This window comes from Fusarium redolens (genome assembly GCF_020744475.1).
Source record: "Fusarium redolens strain MPI-CAGE-AT-0023 chromosome Unknown BKA55scaffold_8, whole genome shotgun sequence".
Lineage (NCBI taxonomy): Eukaryota > Fungi > Ascomycota > Sordariomycetes > Hypocreales > Nectriaceae > Fusarium > Fusarium redolens.
The window spans coordinates 2,033,872-2,057,420 of NW_025763671.1; the positions used below are offsets into that span (position 1 = coordinate 2,033,872).

The 23,549-nt window shown below is 47.7% G+C and overlaps 13 protein-coding genes across 13 annotated transcripts; 4 read left to right on the forward strand and 9 right to left on the reverse strand.

Moving 5' to 3' along the window:
- Positions 1-10: 10 nt before the first annotated feature.
- Positions 11-378, reverse strand: BKA55DRAFT_690573 (uncharacterized protein; the record flags this gene model as incomplete). The annotated part of the gene is made up of 2 exons (XM_046199519.1): positions 11-226; positions 274-378. 2 exons carry the CDS (start codon positions 376-378, stop codon positions 11-13), a joined length of 321 nt encoding a protein of 106 aa, XP_046049658.1.
- Positions 379-899: 521 nt separating this feature from the next.
- Positions 900-2,241, reverse strand: BKA55DRAFT_512310 (uncharacterized protein; the record flags this gene model as incomplete). The annotated part of the gene is made up of 2 exons (XM_046187792.1): positions 900-1,246; positions 1,299-2,241. 2 exons carry the CDS (start codon positions 2,239-2,241, stop codon positions 900-902), a joined length of 1,290 nt encoding a protein of 429 aa, XP_046049659.1.
- Positions 2,242-2,614: 373 nt separating this feature from the next.
- On the forward strand, positions 2,615-4,106 carry BKA55DRAFT_690575 (Homogentisate 1,2-dioxygenase; the record flags this gene model as incomplete). The annotated part of the gene is made up of 3 exons (XM_046199520.1): positions 2,615-2,682; positions 2,733-3,485; positions 3,557-4,106. 3 exons carry the CDS (start codon positions 2,615-2,617, stop codon positions 4,104-4,106), a joined length of 1,371 nt encoding a protein of 456 aa, XP_046049660.1.
- Positions 4,107-4,978: 872 nt separating this feature from the next.
- BKA55DRAFT_569252 (kinase-like domain-containing protein) lies at positions 4,979-6,519 on the reverse strand. The gene is made up of 3 exons (XM_046192907.1): positions 6,497-6,519; positions 5,745-6,439; positions 4,979-5,697 (listed from the first exon to the last, which is right to left on the reverse strand). Exons 2-3 carry the CDS (start codon positions 6,325-6,327, stop codon positions 5,030-5,032), a joined length of 1,251 nt encoding a protein of 416 aa, XP_046049661.1. The 5' UTR covers positions 6,328-6,439; positions 6,497-6,519; the 3' UTR covers positions 4,979-5,029.
- Positions 6,520-7,293: 774 nt separating this feature from the next.
- BKA55DRAFT_511734 (amidohydrolase 3) lies at positions 7,294-8,892 on the forward strand (the record flags this gene model as incomplete). The annotated part of the gene is made up of 1 exon (XM_046187737.1): positions 7,294-8,892. One exon carries the CDS (start codon positions 7,294-7,296, stop codon positions 8,890-8,892), a length of 1,599 nt encoding a protein of 532 aa, XP_046049662.1.
- Positions 8,893-9,164: 272 nt separating this feature from the next.
- Positions 9,165-10,688, forward strand: BKA55DRAFT_690578 (uncharacterized protein; the record flags this gene model as incomplete). Its single annotated transcript, XM_046199521.1, has 3 exons — positions 9,165-9,561; positions 9,607-9,875; positions 9,930-10,688. The coding sequence occupies 3 exons, from the start codon at positions 9,165-9,167 to the stop codon at positions 10,686-10,688; spliced, it is 1,425 nt and encodes a 474-aa protein (XP_046049663.1).
- A 329-nt stretch (positions 10,689-11,017) lies between these two features.
- On the forward strand, positions 11,018-12,877 carry BKA55DRAFT_539898 (major facilitator superfamily domain-containing protein; the record flags this gene model as incomplete). Its single annotated transcript, XM_046190199.1, has 7 exons — positions 11,018-11,063; positions 11,118-11,173; positions 11,221-11,291; positions 11,344-11,635; positions 11,683-12,426; positions 12,479-12,583; positions 12,632-12,877. The coding sequence occupies 7 exons, from the start codon at positions 11,018-11,020 to the stop codon at positions 12,875-12,877; spliced, it is 1,560 nt and encodes a 519-aa protein (XP_046049664.1).
- A 121-nt stretch (positions 12,878-12,998) lies between these two features.
- On the reverse strand, positions 12,999-14,113 carry BKA55DRAFT_676124 (uncharacterized protein; the record flags this gene model as incomplete). Its single annotated transcript, XM_046198089.1, has 1 exon — positions 12,999-14,113. The coding sequence occupies exon 1, from the start codon at positions 13,935-13,937 to the stop codon at positions 12,999-13,001; it is 939 nt and encodes a 312-aa protein (XP_046049665.1). The 5' UTR covers positions 13,938-14,113.
- Positions 14,114-14,208: 95 nt separating this feature from the next.
- On the reverse strand, positions 14,209-17,004 carry BKA55DRAFT_378056 (P-loop containing nucleoside triphosphate hydrolase protein). Its single transcript, XM_046185934.1, has 2 exons — positions 14,947-17,004; positions 14,209-14,880 (listed from the first exon to the last, which is right to left on the reverse strand). The coding sequence occupies exons 1-2, from the start codon at positions 16,792-16,794 to the stop codon at positions 14,419-14,421; spliced, it is 2,310 nt and encodes a 769-aa protein (XP_046049666.1). The 5' UTR covers positions 16,795-17,004; the 3' UTR covers positions 14,209-14,418.
- A 210-nt stretch (positions 17,005-17,214) lies between these two features.
- BKA55DRAFT_511937 (uncharacterized protein) lies at positions 17,215-18,678 on the reverse strand (the record flags this gene model as incomplete). The annotated part of the gene is made up of 2 exons (XM_046187755.1): positions 17,215-18,263; positions 18,318-18,678. The coding sequence occupies 2 exons, from the start codon at positions 18,676-18,678 to the stop codon at positions 17,215-17,217; spliced, it is 1,410 nt and encodes a 469-aa protein (XP_046049667.1).
- Positions 18,679-19,336: 658 nt separating this feature from the next.
- Positions 19,337-20,295, reverse strand: BKA55DRAFT_569260 (uncharacterized protein). The gene has a single exon (XM_046192908.1). The coding sequence runs from the start codon at positions 19,890-19,892 to the stop codon at positions 19,518-19,520; it is 375 nt and encodes a 124-aa protein (XP_046049668.1). The 5' UTR covers positions 19,893-20,295; the 3' UTR covers positions 19,337-19,517.
- BKA55DRAFT_378070 (uncharacterized protein) lies at positions 19,979-20,295 on the reverse strand. Its single transcript, XM_046185935.1, has one exon. The coding sequence runs from the start codon at positions 20,224-20,226 to the stop codon at positions 20,065-20,067; it is 162 nt and encodes a 53-aa protein (XP_046049669.1). The 5' UTR covers positions 20,227-20,295; the 3' UTR covers positions 19,979-20,064.
- A 234-nt stretch (positions 20,296-20,529) lies between these two features.
- On the reverse strand, positions 20,530-22,399 carry BKA55DRAFT_690584 (Alpha/Beta hydrolase protein; the record flags this gene model as incomplete). The annotated part of the gene is made up of 4 exons (XM_046199522.1): positions 20,530-21,165; positions 21,216-21,825; positions 21,871-21,987; positions 22,032-22,399. 4 exons carry the CDS (start codon positions 22,397-22,399, stop codon positions 20,530-20,532), a joined length of 1,731 nt encoding a protein of 576 aa, XP_046049670.1.
- Between the last annotated feature and the right edge of the window lie 1,150 nt (positions 22,400-23,549).

Sequence of the window (23,549 nt, forward strand, 5' to 3'; positions counted from 1 at the left end):
TATGGTGGTTCTATACAACCTCGTTCTCAAAGTAAATCATCGCAAAGCCCTCATTAACACCCTTTGCAAAAGTCCTCAGCTCAAGGTGGGCAGCACATTGAGTATCGTAATAGTTGAAATCCTCCTGTGATGCGAACGTTGAGATAGCCACGATTGTGAAGCCTTGGGCTCGTTGATCTGCCTTGGCCTTCCCAGCTTGAACAGAGACGATATATGGCTTTCCGTCCTGTGAAATGTTAGAAGAAAAAGGCTGAGGGGTTGAATTGGGGTCACCTTTGTGGCTTTCTGGGGCATTGCCTTGTACAGGTCCACGAGGTGTTGCTGATCTTCTTCTTTGGGGACCTTGAAGAGGGTGACACGGGTGATTTGGCCGGACATGATGAGATGCTTGGTGAGGATGAGGTGACGGGCTGGTGGAGTGGAGAGAGGGAAGTACGGATATAGGTATGTGGAAATGTATTTGGAGGTTCGGAGGTTTATATTCGGTTGATGGGCTCGGAATGGTGAGTGTCAATTCCGGGACTATTTTGAGCTCCACTGTTGTGCAGTAATACGACGCCCTAAAGTCTACGTCGGCATTCAGTCCGGATAGTCTTATGCGGGTATCCTCTTTGAGGTTATTACTTGGACACGTGAACTTGTGAGGTTGGTCATGATCATCTAATATCATAGATTCCGGCCTTATGTGATCCAAGATCCGATGTCCGTAACGTTCCCGTATAAGACGCATCTGCAATCGGAAAACGAAGGTTTTTGTAGACCGGTTGTGTGATCCAGAAGTCTCCATCAGTTCTCAAGTGTCTACATGTATCACAATAAGTAGTCAAATGAAATGATTAGGAAACAATAATTGCAAAATCTATAGTCTAAATAATCACTCAAGATAGTCCCATGCCACTTTATTCTCGAGGAATAGCAGCAATGATAGTACCCTCACACTCTCCAAACCCAACAAGTCCATCCTCAGCAGAACCAGACCAACCGGTAATAGTAATACTATCACCATCCTGAATAAACTTACGCTCCTCTCCTCCCTCCAACTTGACAAAAGCCTTTCCACCCATGGTCTGCTCAAGAAGACTTCCCTGTGTTCCCGGCTCAAGACCAGAAATCGTTCCTGAACCGAGTAAGTCTCCTGTTCGCAGGTTGCACCCAGACACGGAATGGTGGGCGATCATCTGGGGCCAGGACCATAGGAGATTCTGGGATGAGACTTGGGTGATTTTCGTCTTGTTACCCTTGGCAGCTGCATCTTGTCAGTATTACCCTCTCAGCTGAACTTGGTGGTTATAACTTACTGGTAATAGAAACCTCAAGGTTGATATCAAGAATCGAATCCTCCCTCTTCTCATCAAGATACTTCTTCGGCGGAACCTCATTCTCCAAACCCCTCCCCCTAAAGCCCTCCAGCGCATCCGCCAAAACAACCCAAGGACTAATCGTCGTCCCGAAATTCTTCGCATTAAAAGGCCCCAGCGGAACATACTCCCACTGCTGAATATCCCTCGCACTCCAATCATTCATAAGAACATATCCAAAAATATGCTCCTCCGCGTTATTCACATCAACAGAAGCACCGAGCTTGTTACCTTTGCTGATGAACATACCGAGCTCCAACTCGATATCGAGCCTGGCGCAGGGTTGGAACACGGGTTCTTTCGCTTGAGGGTTGGGAAGGACTTGGCCCCAGGGGCGGTGGAGGGGTGTTCCTGATACCACGACGGAACTTGCGCGGCCGTGGTATGCGACGGGGAGATGGTTGTAGTTTGGCTGAAGAGCGTTTGCGGCGCCGCGGAAGAGTGTTCCCACGGTGTGAGCATGGTTACGACCAGCGAAGAAATCAGTGTAGTCGCCGATGCTAAGCGGCAAGTGAGACTGAACATCCTCAATTGGAATCAGAGCTTGTTTTCGCAGAGATTCATTATCCTTAAGAATCTCAGGATATGGAGTTTCTTGGCGGAAGACATCTTGGAGATAGGCTCGTGTAGCTCTGTGCACAGGTCTTCCAAGGCTTGCAAAGTCATTGAGGGTTGTTTGAGAAAAGACCTTTAGTTGATCTGAGGGAAAGTCCGCTAGTTTGGAGAAACCATTGCTTTGAGCAAAGGCTGATAGGTCAAGGACATGTTGACCGACTGCAATGGCAGGACGATGAGTTGGTTCAGCAGATGTTGAGATGATTCCAAAGGGAATGTTTGCCAGTGAGAAGTGGCTCTTAGAAGGGATAGGAAGCCAAGATGCCATTTTGAACGATTTTGAGTATGAAGGCGTAGAGAAAGATACAACGATTTGACAACGAAATATCCTCAAAGGAAAGGCTGGTCTTTTAAACCCTCTGCAAATTAAAGCCCCTCTATTTGAGATCATTGTATCGCGCTGTAGAGTTGTATTAATGTCGTGATGCTTAATAAGTGACCATCTTCTGCGCGGGGTACATTTCGGAAATTTCCATGCTTTCCGAGATGGATCGGATGGGCCGGCATATATTGACCATTCGGAAAGTCGGGCTTGAACCGAAGAATATCGTTAAATAAAGCAGAAGGAACTGATTGATAAACATCCCTTATCGTATACTATTCTGAGTATTAGACGAGTTTGGTAATTCGTTGTTGTCACTATGCCTGTTACGAACTTTTCCACGCCCGAGAAGTACTCTTACCTCAACGGCTTCGATTCATTCCATGAGTAAGTCCTAACACTTGACCTTGAATATGAACAGCGATTAATGGAACTAGATCTGAAGCTATCAAAGGAGCACTGCCAATAGGCGCAAACTCACCTCAAAAGCCCCCCTACGGCCTCTACGCCGAGAAGCTCTCCGGCACAGCCTTCACAGCACCCCGCCATGAGAACCGCCAAACATGGCTGTACCGCATCCTCCCCTCAGCCTCGCACTCAACCTACAAGCGCTTCACTGATTCCTCATCCCCAATTCTCAAAGCAAAACTAAACTATGAACCCCAGCAGCTCCGCTGGGACCCTTTCGACATTGATGAAAACGTCGATTGGGTGTGCGGTCTGAAACTTGTCTCTGGAGCAGGTGATCCCACTGTTAAATCCGGTCTTGGAATTTATGTTTTTGCAGCGGGGAGGGATATGGATGCTAACACAGCGATGTATTCGTCTGATGGTGAGATGCTTATTGTTGCGCAGCATGGGGTTTTGGATATTCAGACCGAGCTGGGACGATTGCTTGTGAGACCTAATGAGATTGCGATTATTCCTAGGGGAGTTCGGTACAGGGTTACGCTGCCTGAGGGACCGGTGAGGGGGTATATTCTTGAGTTGTATCAGGGTCATTTCACACTGCCGGAATTGGGACCTATTGGATCGAATTGTCTGGCGAATCCCAGGGATTTTCAGATCCCCGTTGCGGATTTTGATGAGGATACGAAGAGTACCTGGACGATTTTGAATAAGTTCAACAATGAGCTTTTTGTTGCTGAGCAGGGACATACGCCTTTTGATGTGGTGGCATGGCATGGAAAGTGAGTATCCCAACCCCACGATTTACTGTTCAATGCTAACCTCTATAGATGTAAGTGACAGATACCACAAGATTATCATGGAGTAATAGTATGGTGCTGACAATTACAGTCTACCCCTACAAATACGACCTAGGCCGCTTCTCCGTAATCGGCAGCACATCCTTCGACCACCCCGACCCCTCCATCTTCACCGTCCTAACCGGCCCCTCCGACCATCCCGGCACCGCCATCGCCGACTTTGTAATCTTCCCCCCGCGCTGGCTCGTCCAAGAAGACACATTCCGCCCCCCCTGGTACCACCGCAACACCATGTCCGAATTCATGGGTCTTATCTGCGGACAGTACGATGCCAAAACTGGTGGTGGTTTTCAGCCTGCGGGTGCTAGTCTGCATAACATCATGTCTGCTCATGGGCCGGATGCTGATTCTTATGAGAGGGCTAGTAATGCGGAGTTGAAGCCTGTTAAGGTCGGGGAGGGGAGTATGGCGTTTATGTTTGAGAGTAGTTTGATGTTGGGGATTACGGATTGGGGGTTAGAAACTTGTAAGAAAGTGCAGCCGGATTATAATAAGCATAGTTGGGAGGAGCTGAAGGTGCACTTTAAGAGGCCATCGGAATGAGGTAGCTCAAGAGGTAAAAAGAATGATAGCTAGCAAATAGTCCCGCGATTCTTGCAGAAGAGATTCCGTCAGTCCAAGCTACGTATAATCTACTCTTTCTATTTACAAGGGAAATAAAAGCATGAAGACGATTGGCCTCTCTGGTCGCGTAAGACTTGTTATAATGAAATTATGATGGTTGAGCTTTAGTAGTCAGGGTTACAACTAAACAAGTGACAAATCGCTATTAATAGCAACGTAATCCAATCCAGGTGGTAGCTCGATTCATGTCCTATCATTTCATTTCCATGTATTTATCTGTTGGTTCTGCTTGGTTTCAGACTTGCTTTCTGAAGGGGCTCTAGGGGCTGTGCTCTTAACTAACGCTAGGCTCCATTGCAGCGTCTTTCGGCGATTGTCTCAGGCGGCCAGGCTCCTTCTATAAACAGCCAATTGCAATTAATAGAGGAATGTTGTTCGGCTCGGCTACTTCGGTGAAATCACAAAAAAGCCAAGCCAACATCTACAGAACCAACAGCATGTCCAGGGATATCACCAATCATACAGTCCGAACGCCTCCTTGCACATTTTATAGTTCGCCTTCCAAGCGCGATAATTCTAATGTGTCCAGAATTTAGATTGCTACTATAATTAAAGTTTACAGACTGTTTAGGCTGTCAATGTCGCCCAGCGTTTAATAGTGTTTAGTAATGCTCCAGGCAAGATGCCCCAGTGCCCCACCACCCAAGTTCTCAGCGCTTACACGTATCACCACCTACGCACCATATCCCTCGTAATTCCAGGTAGCCAGCAGATAGGCTGTTGACCAGTAGATCAGTAAACCAGTGACAACATTTTCTCAGGGCTTGCATAAAAGTCAGAATATCACAGGACGCTCAGATTATTGCCATTGTGTAATATCTTAAATGGTGTATCTTCTAGTGTTAAACATCATGGATCTCTCTCAATCCCTTGAATGCATCATCTTCAAGTAGCTGAGCGGCTGTCAAGCGGTTCTCATGTTGATATGAAAGTCCACGGTGTAAGAAGGATATAACAAGCTCCCGTTCACTTGCACTCACATCAGGACAAAGCTGAGTCATCCTCTCCTTGAGATCAAAGACTGGATCAGTGTGCCAATTTTGATCATACCATTTATCCTCACCCGAGCCACCGACGTGGTAGGTTCCCTTCCAAGACACTGGAAGGGGCCCAAGGGTACGAACGATAGATGACACCACTGATGCGTGACCCCAACCTTGAAACAGATACGTTCCTGTGTACAACTGAAAGAAGATACACATGTAGCTCCAAATGTCAGAGCCATAAGACGGGTTGGTGTTGTGTACTCGCTCAGGGGCGCAGTATGTAGCGGGTGACTGCATCTTCTGGGCGGGAGTTCCTGCTTTGTGGGCTAAGCCAAAGTCGCCAAGGACGATGGTATCTCCTATGAGATCCTCTTCGGGCTCCATCGGCATGACAAGCTCGCCTTCCTTCCACTGCTCAGTCCACAAACTCATCTTCCTTGGTCGCCCAATCTTCTTGTACTTTTCGGTTGTACCGCCCTCCTCAAGAGGGCGTAGGCTGTACATTATATTGGCAGTATTGAGGTCTGTTTCGTATGTTAGCAGTGCCAGAGTCACCGTTGAATGATCTCACCTGCGTGCGCGATCTCAGCCTCGTGTAGTGCTTTCAAGGCTTGTAGCAGTTGTACCGCAAACGACATACGAGTGGCAAGCGGTTTCTTTTTCGGCGGGTAATTTCTGATATTTGGTCCTTGCATAGGAAAGACCATAACTCGGTGCTGGCCGTGGGGACTGGGAAGAATGAAGCTTGTGCGATAGACCAACAAGTATTTCAAGTCTTTGACAGCGCCAATGATTTCGCTCTGTATCCGGTACTCATGGTCTTCTGAGTTCCCTAGCATCAGAACCTTGAGGGCAACATCTATCTTCTCGGTCGTATCGTGCGCCATCCAGACAGTAGAAAAGCTACCATGGCCTAATTTATGGATGATGCGGTATCGATCAGCGATAATCTCTCCGATGGAGAGAGGGTAGCAGATCCCACGCGGATACAGGCTGACATCCTCGCAAACGAATTCCACATCACCTTCATCGTCTGAGTCGACAAAATCGCCCCAGTCATCAGAGCTGTCGCCGTTGCAAATCGGGTCACCTGCTGTTGCCGCCTTTTGCGTCGAGTCATGGGACAATAAGTCCACGGCGGAGATTTGATCCATGGCCGCTTGAAAAGCAAGACAAATAAGATGGAAGGGAAAGGTTGGTGTTGGTAGGAAGCCAGGAAAGATGCTGAAAGAAAGAGAAAGTGTACGTGCGCGTCGCTTATCTAATCTACTTCTGCAATTAGTGGAACATATCCTTTAGACAATTGCCTGACCTCTAGCTTGCCTGTTTCTTCTCTGATGCCAAAGTATATATACACATGAAAAAGCGATGAATGCTTCATAAGTCATGATAAGATGAAAGACGACTTTTGCAATCTGAAGAGATGGGCTCTATGGGAAACGCCATATGGGTTCCGCGGGATACGTTGCGGGGAAGGGAATGGCTTTGATGAGATCTTTGATACCATTATTTCTATCTGCAGTTGCAGTTGACCGATACATCACTGCTTCGGCTCCGACACTCGGAATTCTATGCCTCCGCGCTCCTCGCTTTTTGTCTGGATTGAGCCATCAGATACTCCACCTCTCGATTTACTTTCATCTAAATTCTTATCCTCCCAAAACCCAATCAACACCAGCCTCCAAGGTCCCCAGGCTAGGGGAGGCAAGAAAACTTGGGACCTATATCCTAAGTGACAAAAAGCTTAGATATGTTTAGGATAGATTTGGCAAGTTTAGTATGTACTTAGTAGGCCTTTAGACCAGTTATTTTTAACACCCTTGCCAAATGTCAGAAGCTTTCTTGCTCCCTGACCCCGGGATCCTATCACTGACCCACTACTCTAATCCCTTTCCAGCAGGTCGACACGCCCAGAAATCCAACCCCACCATACGCTTGGCGCATTCAGCAGGTCAACCCATTCAGAAGGTCGATGCGCTGAACCGTCCATCTCAGAATTGATGCCACTTTCATCGTAGTCTTGATCCCCCTCCAATTGATAAGACCCTGTAATTCCATTACATTTCATCTTCGTATCCTTCTCTCGTGATATCGCTTTTCTATCATCTGCGGGCGTAATCATGTCTTCAACAATTCTCATCAATGGCCGTTTCGTCGGTGATGATGACTCGCATCAGGAGTGTATGATCATCCAGGGATCTAAAATCGCCTACCTCGGATCCGAAGACGACAAAACAGTGCAAGACGCAAAGTCTCAAGGCGCGGAAGTTTTGAATCTTAACAACCGCGTCGTTCTTCCTGGATTCATCGACAGCCATGTTCATCTTTTATTCTTCGGTCTATCACAGCAAAAACTCGATCTTGGTGGATGTAAATCCCTAAAAGAGATTCGACAGAGGATAACAGACTTTGCTGCTGCCAATCCTGACTTACCCAAGATTTTGTGCAGAGGATGGCTTCAATCTGCGACGGATGGAGTTGCTCTTGCGAGTATGATTGATGATATCGACCCACGACCTATTTTCATCGATTCAAATGATCTTCATTCCGCATGGTGCAACACCGCTGCGTTGAAAGAACTTCCAATTGATGAAATCAAGGCGAAGTGCCCTGAACATCTCACATGTGATGAAAACGGCAATCCAACTGGTCTTTTGGCAGAATGGGCCGTCACAGCATTTATCTGGCCCTTTCTGATTCAATCACTCTCAATGGACGATAAGCTTGAGGCTTTGGAACGAGCTGTTCAAGCGTACTCTGCAGAGGGCTACACTGGCGTTATTGATATGGCGATGGATGCAGTAGCTTGGGAAGCGTTGCAGACATTGCGAGAGAGGAAGGGGATTAATCTTCACATCGCAGCTCATTGGTTCGTCCCGTACGAAGCAGATGAGAGAGTACTCGACGAGAAGATCCAGGAAGCTATCGACATGCACAGCAAGTTCCATCCCTCAAAATCACCGGAATTTTGTATCGTCGGCGTCAAACTCATGTGCGATGGTGTTGTCGATGGCTGCACAGCTGCATTGTCATATCCATATGGTGAATCAACTGATCTCATCCAACCCCTATGGCCCGGCGAGGCAATGAACAGAGTTCTCTCACAAATCACAAAAGCTGGAATGCAATGTGCCATCCATGCCATCGGCGACGTAGCAGTCTCCCAAGCCATCTCCGCCATCGCAAGCACCAACAATCCCACCGCCCGCCACCGCATCGAACATCTCGAGATGGCCACCCCCGAAGACGCCCTCCGCCTCGGCAGTCTCGGAATCACCGCCTCCGTGCAACCCGTGCACAGCGATCCCGCCATTCTTGAAGGCTACGAAAAGCTCGTGAAACCCTCCGCATGGAAACACTGCTTCCCCTACAAAGAATGTCTGGACGGACACGCCAATGTCGCAATCGGCACAGACGCCCCTACGGCGCGACACCTGCCGTTTCCGAATTTATATAATGCTACGACGAGAAAGTCAGCGCTGGAGCCGGAGAGGGAGACTGTTACGAATGGGGATAGTGCGCTTACGTTGGAGCAGGCTATTAGGGGGGCGACGTATGGGGCTGCGTATTCGAGATTTGCGGAGGGGTGGACGGGGAAGTTGGAGAAGGGGTTGAGGGCGGATTTTATGGTGTTGCCGGGGGTTGTTAGTGTAGATGGGTTGTTGGAGATGAAGGTTGATGAGACGTGGTTTGGAGGGGAGAGGGTTTATAAGAAGTAGTTCGCGATTGTGATCTATTCACGCTATAGATGTAGAACAGATGTACAACACTGATCCTGTGACAATCCATGCAATATTATATCGATAAACATCAAAGAAACCTCTCAAAATGGACTTTATATCTCAAACTTCAGAACATTGATTGAGTGTTTACGATGATGCAAGTCTCGGCCCAATCAAGCCGCTAAACATTCTGCTACCCCAGACCGCCCCAACCCGTTATCACTCCAACTCTACTCCCCATATCCTATCTCCAACTCAACTAACACAATATGTCACGCTCAAGAACCGGCTGTTCAACATGCAAAAGACGTCATCGAAAATGTGACGAATCCAAACCATCATGTCTCGAATGTCAAAAGAACAACCTCAACTGCGAAGGTTATGCTCTAAAGTTACAATGGGATGTAGGAGTTGCGTCTAGAGGGAAGCTTACTGGTGCTTCACTTCCTGTTTTGAGGGCTGGGAATGAGAAGAAGAGGGAGAGGGGGTTTGAGATTGATGGTACGGAGGGGGCTTTTGGACAGTTCCAGGCTTTGCCGCTGGGTGATGGTGTTGAGAATGGCCCGGTATCGGATTTACTGGACATGGAGTATCCAGTGATCGAGACTGGTGAACCGCAGTGGCTCCAAAGAAGAAGTGCTCAAGAAAAACACCTCTTCAAAGAATGTAAGCCACCCACTAACTCCAATACTCTCCTACTAAACAAACCAGTTATACAAAAAACCGTTTTCCTCTTCTACTCAACATCCACAGAGGATCCATTCCCTCTTGAACTCCAACGCCTCGCTCTTCAAAACGAACCACTATACCTTGGCCTAATCGCCACACACGTTTACAACACCAACCCCCGAAATCCACCACCACTATTCCACGATCTCTGTAATCAAAGTCTTCGTCTTTTTCGAGAGCAGTTAAGTCGGTTTGATGGGACTTTGGATGGGGGGTTGATAAATGCTGGTGTATTCCTTTGCACACTCCACGTAAGCCCCTCACCGTCTCTACTCGAATCTTTGAGTATTGATTACGTATGATAGTTATTCCAAGGAATCCCCTGGACAGCTCATCTAAACCATATGATGTGGGTATACCACCTCTTCCCGCACTCCAAAAACGCGCATCGAATAGGAGATCTGGAATATCGCTTTTCTCTTGAAGCGATGGCCATAATGGATATTCCCACTTTTGTTCGAGGGCGCGATACGCCAACGCTTGGAATCTGGGGTCTTCTCCGCTCCGCTCAAAGAGCGTCTCCAACAGGGCTAGTTGGCGGTGTCGAAAGTGTCTCGGGCTTACCGCGAAGTCTCCTCGATATCTTCGGTCGAATGGCGCATGAGGATGTGGAGAAGGAGTTTGTTGAGTGGGAGGGCCATGAGGGTTCTATTCCGCATGTTCATCTCTGGGAAGCCTTTCGGCTATCAGGAATCTTACTTACTCGTCGACAAAAACGCATCCCTCCTCACTCACCATCCAACGAACTCCTCGTATGTCGCCTAGTAGCCACCCTCGACGCACTATACGAAACTCGCCATCGTGAAGAATACGCTCATATCCTCGCTACAAACAGCATGTTGTATCCCTACACTGCAGCCCGTCTCGAAGTAACTATTCTTCAAACAAGACCAACATGGGTACAAACGCTACGCCGATGCTGCAGTATCTGCGATGCATACCGCGACACGCCTAATGCTCTAATTCTAGAGGAGATATTAGATAACGCGTTGGAAAGGGGCGATAATGATGTTGATCTTGATAAAGAGACGAAATTGAGAGGCGTTGAACTGAGTTTGTTTTAGCTAGGCCGTTTTAGGATGGTCGACACGCAGCCAATCAGGTGTAACAAGTGTTATCTCTAGCTGCAAGATTTAGATGCTGTCTTGTGGGTGGACCTACTCTTTGAATGCTAGTGTGATCGGGATACCCCGCAAAATACCAATGGGTTGGTGAAAGATTTCTCCAGGATTGGGAGGGATGCAACGGTGAAGCCGGTTTCGGGGTGATAAGGGGGAGTGCTATAAATCTGGGGTATCCTCGAGGACTTCCCTGAGAGGACAGCAGGCTCTTGACCTAACGGGTATCTCGTTTCTTCTTTATATTTGTTGTTTTCTTCGAGTGCTCGGCAAAGATGGATAGCGAGCTTAGCTTTCCTCCTGGGACTTCTCGTCTCCTGAGTGAGTTGCATCGCCATCAACCACTGTTGCAGAAGTACTGACGCACTATAAAAGGTCGCTCTGAGATTATCCTCGTTCCAATACCCTCACAAGATCCCAACGATCCTCTGGTCAGTCACTCCCTTTATCTACCACCATATCAACTAACGATTACCAGAACTGGAGTAAACGAAGAAAAGCATGGAACTTCACCCTCGTCCTCGCCGTAACAGTAGCCTTCTTCTCAGCGTACGTCCTCCTAGCCCCATCCCAATCTTGCTCCCACCACTAACAACCCCAGGATCGTCATGCAAATGGTCCTATGGCAACAAATGATAACCTCCATGCACGTAACCTACGACCAGCTAAACTACGGCGTTGCCTTCAACTCAGCCGGTCTCGCCCTCGGAAGTTTCCTCTTCATCCCGCTCGCTCGAAAATACGGCTCTCGACCATGCTACATACTCTCCACTGGTCTCATGGCTGCCGTGTCGTGGTGGAGTGGCAGGATGGAGACGGTGGGGGAGATGTATGTTACGAATTTTCTCTCGGGTCTTGCGGCGAGTATCAATGAGACTATCTCGGAGATCACGGTAAGTTGAGACATGTTCGGTGGTAGGGTGATGCTGACGGAGTGTAGATTGCGGACTTGTTCTTTGTCCATCAACGAGGTACGGCGAATGGCTTTTATATCATGGCTGTCATGGTCGGTCAATTCGTCTGTCCTTGCATCGTGGGCGTCCAAGCAGCAGCCCAAGACTGGCGATGGACATACTACACCACCGGCATCGTCCTAACCATCCTCTTTCTCCTGTTCATCTTCTTCTTTGAAGAAACAAAGTTCATACCCGTCACAATTGGCGAAACGCGCAACACTCCAAGCCAAGGCATACCCGCACTCAAGAACCCAAAGGATGACTCAACCCAAGGAGACATCCAGGACTCAGACATCAACTCTGAAACTCACCCACCAAGACTCACATACAAGCAACGAATGCGCTTCATAACACGCACAGACGAACCCCTCTGGCGTAACTATCTCGTCCCTCTCAAAATGTTTCTCTTCCCCCATGTTCTCTTCTCAGCGCTTCAGGTAGCAAGCTGCGTTGCTTTCCTCATACTCCTCACATCATCAATATCCATGGTCTTTTCCGCACCGCCATATAACTTCAACACAGCGGGCGTAGGCCTCATGTCCCTTGGGCCGTTTGTTGGAAACTTTCTGGGGAGTGTTTATGGTGGTGTGCTGGGTGATTGGGTTGTTGTTAAGTTGGCGGGGAGGAATAAGGGCATCTTTGAACCGGAGATGAGACTGTATATTCTTCTGTTGCCGGCGGTCCTTATGGGTGGTGGACTTGTTTTCTTTGGAGTATCTGCTGATAAGGTAAGTACTCTGTCAGATGTCGAAGGATTCAGTGGTCTAACTTGTGTGATAGGGCTGGCATTGGATATATCCTAGTATTGGAGGTGCCATGTTTGGCTTTGGTATGGCATCAATGATTGACATATCATGCACAATCGTCATCGATATCTACCAGAGTGTAAGTCCAATCAAACCAATCTCTCGGTCATTCACTAACAATCACTAGCTCACAGCAGAGGCATTCATATCGGTCACATTTATCCGCAACATTCCCTCCATCGGTGTTCCATTTGGTGTTGTCGGCTGGATATCATCCATTGGCATCTCAAAGCTCTTCATCATCAGCGGATGCGTCGCTACTCTTGTTTGTCTTTTATTCATTCCTTGCGCCATCTGGGGCCGACGTGTTCGCGAAAACACATGGCAAATGTATGAGTCTGTAAGGGAATTGAAAGGAGCAACTCGGCACTAAGACTAGTTTGCATAGGAGAGGTTTCACTTCAATACTCTAACAATTGAATTTTTATCTTTTTTCACCATGACTTCTCCTAGAGCTACATAATAAGTGCACAACACCTGGAGCATGCATACCATTACTCGGGAGGCGGCAGCTCAGATAAATCACCATCATCATCGTCAACATTATCAAGCTCGAATTGCGACCCATACATCTTCCCCGCCGCCGTAATCGCCACATCCCAAATCCCCTTCTGACAAACCAACCTATTCAAGTCCCTCGTTGCAATCCTCATGAGTTCTCTCCCATCACCATCTGGATCCTCCGCAAATGTCATGAGTATATATTCTACCGTAAGCGGGAGCTTTTTCTCTTGATCGAGATACGCAGGACCATATAACCGTTGCAGTACAGGATCGCAGACGCTTTTGATCTGACGAAGAAATTTCCAAGCCCAACGATGCAGAACGAGGTAGGGGAAGGAAAACTCAAACATTTCGGCGGTGAGGGCCATGGCGAGTGGTTTGAGAAGTTCACCGGGTTTGAGTTTACCGCCGTCTGTTGCTTTTTTGTTTTGTTTTTGTTTTTGGATCTCGGGATCTCGTGCGCCATCGGCTTTTACGAAGGATACATCATTTTCGGAATGATTTTCGAGGTAGTTTCTTCCAGAAATGATATAGTCAACGTTCTCAGGTGTGAGGCTGACTTGTCCAGACTGTCGTAGATATCTCTCGATGAATATGCTCGACACAGGCACACCATCCTTGATGCCGGGAGGACCAGAGCGAGACGCCATGTCCTGATGGCTCTTCGACTGTCGTAAAGGACAACCTTTGTGCGCTGTAATGGCAGAGGCAGAGTAACCCACCTGAAGTAGGAATTTGTTCAAATACTCATCCTTGTTCTTGGGCGGGTTACCAACAAAGAAGTTCGAATCACCAAGTAAGCTCCTAACCACATCCATATTCTGCCACCGGTTAACAAGTAGTCCCTCCTGCTGGAGCGTATTGTACAAATGCGCAGGGTACGTAACAGATCCCCAAGCATTCATTACCGCAATGCCGATCTCATGCATCCCAGCGCGGTAGTGAAAGACCAACAGTCAACTGAGAATAGGCGACAAGAAATGGATGCGATACATCTGATCATCCGTGACTTGTGCACCAACCTTCTGACCGACTTTCCTCTTGGCGAGAAAGACAGGATCTTTAGCGAGCCAGGCAATAGAGAAAGTATATAAAGTAAAACAAGTAACCTTACAATAGTCTAATATTACTTAAAGAAATATATAAGTAATATAAGTAATACAAGTTTATATAAAATTTATATATATAATACTTATAAAAGCAAGTATTAATACATAAACAAGTATATTTTATTTAAGAATAGCTATTAATTATATACTACAGATAGCTCAGGCGCAGCCATCCCAGGTATATTGACTGGGTCCTTCAGACAGCTGAATCGCGTTCTAAGTCTATGTCAGATAGACTTTAGCCGCCCCATCGATTCTCTTCACCCATGACGTCCTTCACGGCCTTCCTCATCGCAGGAGGTTACCAGAAGTTCTTCGTGCCATCCTGATCTGGCCACTTGATATCATCTGCTTGAAGTGCAGGGTGTTGCTCCTCATTAATAGGGATTTCCTCGCTGAATACTTCAGAAGCTGCCCTTCCCCTGCCGGTAATGGATGATCCCTTTTCAGATCTGCTTTGTGTCATGGCCGACACCTCCTCAGAATCTTCGGACGATAAGCCGCCGTACCTTCTGTGGCCGACGACCGTGCTGCGTTTGTAGAGGCTCTTGAGATCCTGTAACCCTTTCTCTAGGATCCCCTGTTTCAGCTCTAGGCGCTTTCTCTCGACGGATGATTTTTCAGTTTCGCCTGCAAGGAGGTACAGCTCTTCATCACTCATCTCCGCGACATTGCTTGACGTGAAAAGCGACGAAAGCTTGCTGATGAGACAGTCTTCTATCGCTAGGACGCTCACATCATCGATGAACCTGTTGACTGCAACCTACAAGTAAAGTAAACCTGTCAGTGCGATCGGATCGGTCAATCTTAGCTCGGGGATATATCTTGCCTTGTAAAATGCTTTCATATAATCTACTGCCAATGCGCTTCCGAACCGCTCCATGTTTGGCTCGAATCCCTCTCCAGCCAGTTTTAAGAGCTCAACCGGATTTATACTGATTTTTTTGTCTGAGCCGTCGAAACGGTTCGTTCCAAACATCTTAGTAATCAGTGACTTGATGGTGCGTTTATGTCGGTCTTCCTGAGTCTGCTGGACGTGCTGGATAAGCTGCGGGTTATTCGTAATAGGATGCTGCGTAGCTGATACAAGCAGTGCGTCAATCTGGCCGCCCATTTTGATTTTTAGACCCTCTACTTCTTTACGAATGAGTCTTAAGACCCCTTCGGAGACTTCCCTCGCGGCAATTTGCTCGACTACCTTTTCAGTCGTTATGTGCACTGCATCGAGAATGTCATCAGCAAGGCTCTTGGCAATCCTCCTCCAAGGTGTGCATTGCTCGACGAAAAGGTCATTGACGATGAGCGGATTGAAGAGACCCGGAAGCTCGCGACCTCTGTTGTATTTGAGGCGGCCAGCAACGTTGTTGATAAAATCAGACCGAGGGATGCTAGGGACGCGGAAGTCGCGAGAGCCTTCATCCTCACTCTCTGAATCAACGATATGTTGACTCTGACCGTTGACTCGCATTTCTTCTGCAAATTCGTCAAGTCTCATCCGCACCACAGCTCTCAGCCTTTTGTTAAAGCTAGCACGTTCGTTCCGGTTGCCGAAGAAGCGATCAGTGTATGTGCCATCGACTGCCTGCCTCATCAAGAGTGTGTAATTATCACTCACGCGTAGTAGGTAGCTGCGCTGCTGCTGTGGGGTACCTCGTACCGGGCCCAGACGCTCGAGGCTCTCAGCGCAGTTACGAATACCATCTTCCACATCCTGTTCAAGACTTGGAAGCTGAACAAGAATTTGATCTCTCAAGACGTTGCTCAATCTGACTTTTAAGGACTCTACTCCGCAGTGTGAAGACTCAATGGAACTCCACAATCCTTGGGAAAGGAACTCTTTCTCGATATCGTTCCGCTTTGCCAATGTGACATCACGCTCCTCGAAACTGCGGTTTTTCAAAACATGCCAACCAAGGTCAAGCTCTGCTTCGATGTTTTGGGCTAGACGAACAAAGTAGTGCTCAGATGGAGAGCCAACATCCAACGTGTCAGGCTTTGTAATAAGGCCCATGGTCCTCAAGCCTTCTGGATCGGCGTTCTTGGCCATCCGAGTAACTTCTTGCAGGACATACTCGTACTTGGCTGACACGACAGTGAGTATGATGCTCCGCGGTCGCGCCATATACCTCTCCACCATATCGTGGACAATGCTGATATCGGCGTCAGATTGATTCTTGTTCCCTCCTCTGAAGAGCCCAGGAAGGTCCACCATTGTTAGGTGTGGCTGTCCCGGCCCGCTGAGCTCGATGCGGAGTGTATCTTCGTAAAACTCCCCTGTGCCGGTTGGGATAGCCATCACATCTTCTGCCTCCTTCGTCACGGCGCCCAGACCATCCTTGTCGATGCTGGCCACTGGCATCCAATTCTCAAGGCGTTCTTTGTCATCGCCAACCCGACTCTCGCCAGGAGTGATGGATACTTTGATGCTCATATTGTGACCCCGACGAAGGACCAACTCCGTGGCGAAACGCGTACAGAGGCCGTCCTTGATAGGAAACTGCATACCGGAGACGGCCTCGAGGACAGAGCTCTTCCCCGCAGACTGATCTCCACAGACAATAATTTCGGGTAGGGCAACATAATGACTGACTCCCTGCAAACGGAGGTTGTCGATGATATCCAGGAGATCGCGGTGATCTCCCACGGCAATGTCTGTGTTGGTTGCAGCTGTCTCCATCACTTTTGTAGATAATAAGTGAAAGTTAAGAGGTTTCTGCTATGATCGGTGGCAATAATGGTGGTTTTATATTTTGTACCTACAATTGGAACTCGCTGAGCTCTGATGTCCAGTATTAAATCCGGTAGACATCGCCATGATGAAATGGTCGGTCGGCCTCCTGCAGGATTGGGCATCAAGACATTTTCATTCCCCTGGTCCATTATGTACACCAATTGTAGGCCTCGCAAAGTGATTGGTCTTTTGCACGCCGTTGGTGCGTCGAGCTGGTTTCCGTTATCCAAGTCGCGGAATCCCACTTGTAACAGCGGCCTAGCTCACGTTGGTGGTGTGGGAAAGTGCACCATGCATGTGGACAGTTTTGGATGATTGCTGATGCACCTTATTGGACATCCCGGGCCCAGACCACGCCACGGCTTTTCAATCCGAATCCTCTGAGAAACTATTATCTCCAACTGTGGATTTTGCTCGAGTCTCTCGCAGTGACCTCAGTTCCGTGGGTACAGTTGCTGTTAGGGTCAGAGAAGGCCCAGCAGTCGAGTCATAGTTTGGTGGCCGGAGAGGAGCAGTTATTGCTTCCTTCAGCTCCTGCCTCGTCAATTTCTCGATATCGTCACTCAGCTTTATGAAGGGGACTTTCGTCGAATTTCCTGGGACTTTATAGTACGGAGGTGGCATCCACGATGGGTAAATCTTTTGGTGACAAGCGGAAGCTTGCAGTCTGAGTGGATGATGACGCAGATATTTGTCGCAAAGAAAGCAAGCTTTCTTGCTCGTCCCAATGAGCCGTATGCGGGGAACTAACCCGGGGTTGCCTTCGTAAAAAACAACGATTTGCATCTCGGCATGAAGCGTCAGGTCCAGGCGACAGGCTCTACGCAACCTCGCTTCAACATCCTGGGTACCTAAATGTTTTTCAAGCTTCTCCATTGTCGAATCTGTATCTTTCCCTACAAGCGTGCGAACGACTGCAAGCAGTGGAGCTTTGTTGCTCGGGAATTTGAATCGACGTGTATTAGGAGCGTTGATCTGTCGGATGACGATCTTGACGAAGATGTCGGGCTCCTTCACAGCAAACTTAACCATGGATTTAATCGCAGAATGATAGCGAGCGACTTTGTGCAGATTATCCAACCAGGCCTGACTTTGTGATTCATCAAGTTTTAGTAAAGTTTGTAGTTGCTCGGCGTAATGCCATCGAGCTTCTGACGCCCAATGGATGAGCATGACGGTATTCGCACAACTCCAATTCTGGATAGGGGAGGGAGAGGCTGTGAAAGGGCAGTTCTCGAGCCAGATTCTGAACCTTTCCGACTGCAGTTGACTGTCATAAACTCCAGACTGTGTTTTCTGTAGGAAATATCGAATGCCTCGCTTCTCAATCCTCTCTGCAATTGACAAAATTCGGCCTCTGTCAAGCTCAGCAACCAGTTGCAGGATCTCGGGCTCGGCTTGCGTTGATAGCTTTTCTGCATCGCCCGCCATGTTAGTCAAGTTCATGCAATTTTCAAAAGAGCGCATACCTCTTCTAGAAACCTCTCGGAGTACTTGCAATACTCTTTCGAGTCCAGCTAGATCCTTTGGTGTCAAGCCATGGTTGCGCGCCAAACGTAGGATACTTCCAACTTGGTCATGTGTTTCCAGACACACAGCCGTGGCTGTTTCCGCTCCTGAGCTAGACGTTGAGCAAACAAGAGCAAATGAGTCTAGAAACTTTTGCTGGAGCTGCCATGCACCCAAAAAGCTGCCGTCTGGGTTCTCATCGAGTGTACTCCTGGTCGGTTGGCCTCGGACAGGGTCGATCAGACGTAACAATGCAGAGTGTAGTACAAAGCGATCGAGGGTTTCCCCACTAATATTAGTTAGTTCACCTTTCTTATTCATTGTAATATACTTTGCAAGTGATTTTTATTGCAGTTATAAAACTCTGCAACTAAGATGGATTTTTTAATTATTAACAGGCGGTGAAGAGTTTTTGATTCTGCATGGTATTTGCTTGTACGTCATAAATAAGCACCTATGTGTATTTGTCTAGTATTTAACTTACCTAATTGGTCCACGTTGAGGTGCTGCTGTCATAGGGGCTAACTCGCAGCCTCTGCTGTAATTTTGGGCCTCTTTCCTAAACCAGCACCTATTAATTGCAGTCTTAATATATGTTCGCACATGTAGGTTCGAATCCTGCCTTGTTGATGTTTTTTATGAATCTCATTTCGCATTGCGAGGCTTAATAGACAGCCCTGTTATAATAAGTTTGTGACGGGTTGGTTCCCAACTATGGATAAACTAATCCGTACTAGATTTATTATTGGCAGACAATGTAAGGCGTGGTGCTGAGCGAAGTGAAATGTCACGTCTCTTAATAGTAGATTTAATGCGTATTAGGCTTAATTAATATAAAGAATTTTTATTAATAGCTGGTAAGCTAAGTTCTATCTAATACTGAATGAATGTATATATATATATATATATATATCGGTGGTGGGTCACGGTGTGAGTCGAAGTTCATTGGTGAGTCGTGAGTCTAACCGTGAGTCTTGTTAGGCGGTTCACGATGGTCTTACGGTGATAGGCATGAGTTGCATTGCTAACTGGAGGAAAGCTGTGAGGTACACGTGACGTAACCGCTGGGATCGTAACAAAGTTAGCAGAGGTCTTATAATATATAATGCAAATTTTAATATTATAAGTTTCAAACTTTTAACTTTTAGGCACTAGCTACCCTAAACCTGAATGATGTTGATGTGAGATCGTATATTGGTGAGATCGTCCAGCATCACATCGTAGGCTATCATAGCATCCTCAGGAGTCTTTTGCGGTTCAGCCTCGTAGGTGTTTTCATCGTCTTGAGTTTTTTCAGGCCGGGTATAATTCGACGCGTCGAGGAATTCTTGCGATGGTTCGTAAACATTGAGACTACTGAAGCGGTTTGTCAGGTCTTTGATCGAGTCGTATGATGGTGTGTCGGCAGGCATTCGGGGGCGAAGAACACTTCTGACACTCTCTAGAACTCCGATGAAGTAGTTATGCATTGCATCAGAGTCTTTATCTGATTCTGCTCCACGTTCTTCCAACTGGGCTCCGAATCTCGAGCGCATATAAATAACGCGGTCGATAGTCTCAGCTAGAGACTTAGGCACTGAAATGAGCGGTTTTGTCGAAGCGATAAAGCCCTTTATCGCGATGATGTACTTGGGTCGAGTTGTTTCCACTGGGGGAGCTATACTCGGGGCTGGCTTTTGCTTCTTAGCATCTTTTCTAGCCTTTGCCTCAAATGACCTGCAGCTTTAGGTTGAGATAATTGTATAGCAGTGGAGGTGAGTAGATCAGCTGGGTAACCGCATGCTTTGCCGTTGAAGCGAGCCATGCTGCGACTGAGTCGGTGTCTGCTTTGTACTGCTGGTACGTGCCCTGCAGAGGCGTCGGAAGCATCTTGGTGGTTGATTTGGCCCTAGGACTGCAAGTTTGAGGCTCAGTCGAGGACCCTGAAAAGTTATGGAGGGGTCACGTCAATTTGAGGGGTGCAAAGTGCGCAAAGAGAATAGGTTGCACGAAATTGAGTTTATCATGTGATTTGGGAATCCCCTCACTTGGGAACCAGTTCATAAAACCCGGAGAACTGACGAGAATGCAAGACAAACCAGACTCCAAGTAATTTGCATGAATAAGAAGATGTGCCCAATGAATCAATTGGGATTTGCGCTATCAAGTCAAGAATTATCTGCAGACAGGCGCCTAAGCGTAGCTAAATCCATGACCCCAAGGAAGACCCAACGGGTTCACGACGCTAAAGTCCCGCTCATGAGGATGACCCTGGAAATCACCCTTTTGCGTAGTAAAGTTCTCAATCGTTCCCAAATTCTTGATCCTTCCCAGCAACTTCTCAACGACACGGTATCCCGCACCAGCAGTATATCCCGGAAGTTCATGACCCGCAAGCTGAACCTCATACCACGTCAAACCACGCTCCTCACCCCACTGTCCAACAATACCCTCCTCACTAAGTCGTCCACCATTATAATCAATGTGGAAAGGAACGTAAAACTCCTTGTCCTGGGGATACTTCTGGAAACCCTTCTTGCCGTTCCAAGTAGCGTTCTGGATGGCGAAGAGGGTTCCGTTGGGAGGGAGGAGAAAGTCGAGACGACCTACTCCGATGATGGTGTTGTTTGTGTGCTCGATCACGCGACGCAGAACGTCGTTTTGAGCGGGGGCCAGGGAAGTGTCGCTGCGGTTGGAGTTGGGGTCGCCGAAGCCAAAGACCTTGTTGGGAGTGCATTGATACCAGGTCTGGTCGATGGGGGCGTTGAGAGCCTTCTTGACATCTGTGCGGTTGAAGTAGACCTTAGCTCCAGGAGGAGAATAATCACCCTGAAATTGTCAATATGTGTTATTTGTGAAGATGGAGAAAGGAGGCCTACCTGGTTGACAATGCCGAGCTGGCTGTACGCATGAGGGCAAGTATCAGTGATGTGATAAATGTTGAAGCAAGGGTTCGAATCAAGAGCAGCTGAGTAAGCCCAATCGAAGATATCACAAGTATAGTTGCTCTTGGGATTCGTATCGGCATACGGATCAGGCAGAACAGGAAACTTCTCCTCAGGCGGAGGGAAAGTTCCATACTTCTCGAGATACTTCTCATACCCACAGTGCTGATGCGTCCATCGCAGAGCATTCGTGTACGTCTGGTTAATATAGAACAAGTTCGACCAGTACTCAATATACGGGAAGATGACAGCTTGCTGCTGAAGAGTGCCGTCACCGATAATAGGATCGTTGATGGCTACGCCGCCGAGCTTGTAGTAATCGTCGTCGTTGGCTGTGATGAATGCATCGGCGATGTAGGGTACGTAGTAGCCTGCGTATGATTCTCCGGTGATGTAGGTAGTGGCGCCCTTTAGTTCAAAGGTGTCGATGAAGTTCTTCCAGAAGCCGATGAATTGCTTGCCGAGTTCTACTTCGTTGGTGATGTTGGGCTTGCCTTGGCTGTAGCCTACACCGACGGGTTGTTCGATCCAGATAACGTTTGTGCTAGTACTGTTAGTCAAGCCATGGTTAGAGTTTGAGTAGTCTTACAGGTTGGTCCAGCTGTATGTGTTTGGCACGGGGGAGAGAGTTCCCTCTTGCCAGAGGAAAGGACCGTTTTCGGTGAGAAGACCACTGAGAGAACTGCAGCCAGGGCCACCGTTCAACCTAAACAGTCAGCATGCATCTCCAATCCATTAGACGTGACTTACCAAATGACAACCTCTTCCTTCTTAGCCTTGGGGTTGGTACTAGGAAAGAACCAAAAGTACAACTTGCGCTCCTCATCCGGATCCTGAGAAATCGGGAGCAGTCCAGCATAAGACTCTCCAACGTCGAAATCAACCTCAGGAATAGCAGACCCATTAACAACAAACTTTTCAGAATGCTTGTTCAGGAACTTGCTCTTCTTGGCTCGTTTCTCAAGGTCAGGCTGCTCCGGGACAACCGGTGCAGCAGCGCGCCTCTCATCGTATCGTCTAGGATGAACACGATTGAAGGCGTTGATGGCACCTTTGTTGAACGCAGCCTGGGACAATGTCCCAAAGGCCAGAAGAGTGCTGATCAGACTGAACCGCATTTTTGAGAGACAGTTTGGTCGTGCTGGGCGGTTTAGGTGTAGGACATAGCGGGAGGTTCTTATAGACCATGACAGACGTTAGCATTGCACAATAAATTGAATGGTACACTTTTTTGCGTCATGGGTAATCTGATGTCACTGGACGGAAACACGGCACTTGCACCATGTCAAGGATTATTGTGCATATCACATAGGATTGACCGGTAAGAACGGCATCGTACATAAGAAACATCCATGTTCTATCAGGAACTGCCTCACTCGGTGCAAGTGTGGAGAGCAAAAGTTCCGCCCCGCGGGTATATAGACCTTCCTATCCTGGCGAGCTCCAAATTTCAGGGTTCTTTTGGACTGTAAGCTTTTTTTGGAGGTGCAGATCTTGATTTCATGCGGCAGTTCTTCCCCTCATTTGCCTTATCCACTGTAGCTTGTTTATTTGAGAGGTGCTAGCTTTCTAATCGTCATCGCTTTTGCTCACGCTACAAAAGGACGGGCCTTGTACAAAATATCCTTGTAATCTTATGGGGTGTCTTATCTGTATAATTGAAACAATTGGTTCACTTTGTCTCGGTTAGACACAAGACCTCGTCCGATCTGCATAAACTTGAGTACGGAGTACAAAATACGCAATTCCATCAATTGATCATCTAACTTATCGTGATAAGCAAAGCCATTTACATTCCTCCGCATGCAAGCCACACGCGAGTCTGACAAGACTAAAAGAACGCCTCGCCACGCGTTAGTGAGTCAGATGACACTTTTGGAGATAACCTTCCCGAGGTGGCTGAGATCAAAAGAACTTCTCGAACCAATACCGCTGTTTCTAGCGCAGGCTCGGGCGCCTCGGCTGCTTTTTGCACGTACTCGGCTTTGTATTTCTGTGACGTGATCGGATGTGAGGAGCCGTTCTGTGCAAGGTGATACGAGTGATGCTCTGTTCAACGATAACAATAAGGTTAATGAGACCGGTTTCAAGGGCCCAGCCTCCCTCTTTTTCTGCGACCGCTTCAGACCTTCAGTGAGTTTGCTGATCGCGCCACGTGCTGACCGCTTAATTACTGTATTCGCTATAGCCTCACTTTTTGACTCGACTTGAGCATCGCCAAGAGTCAATTGAGCGTCCAGAACTGAGAATAACTGACTTTTTGGATAC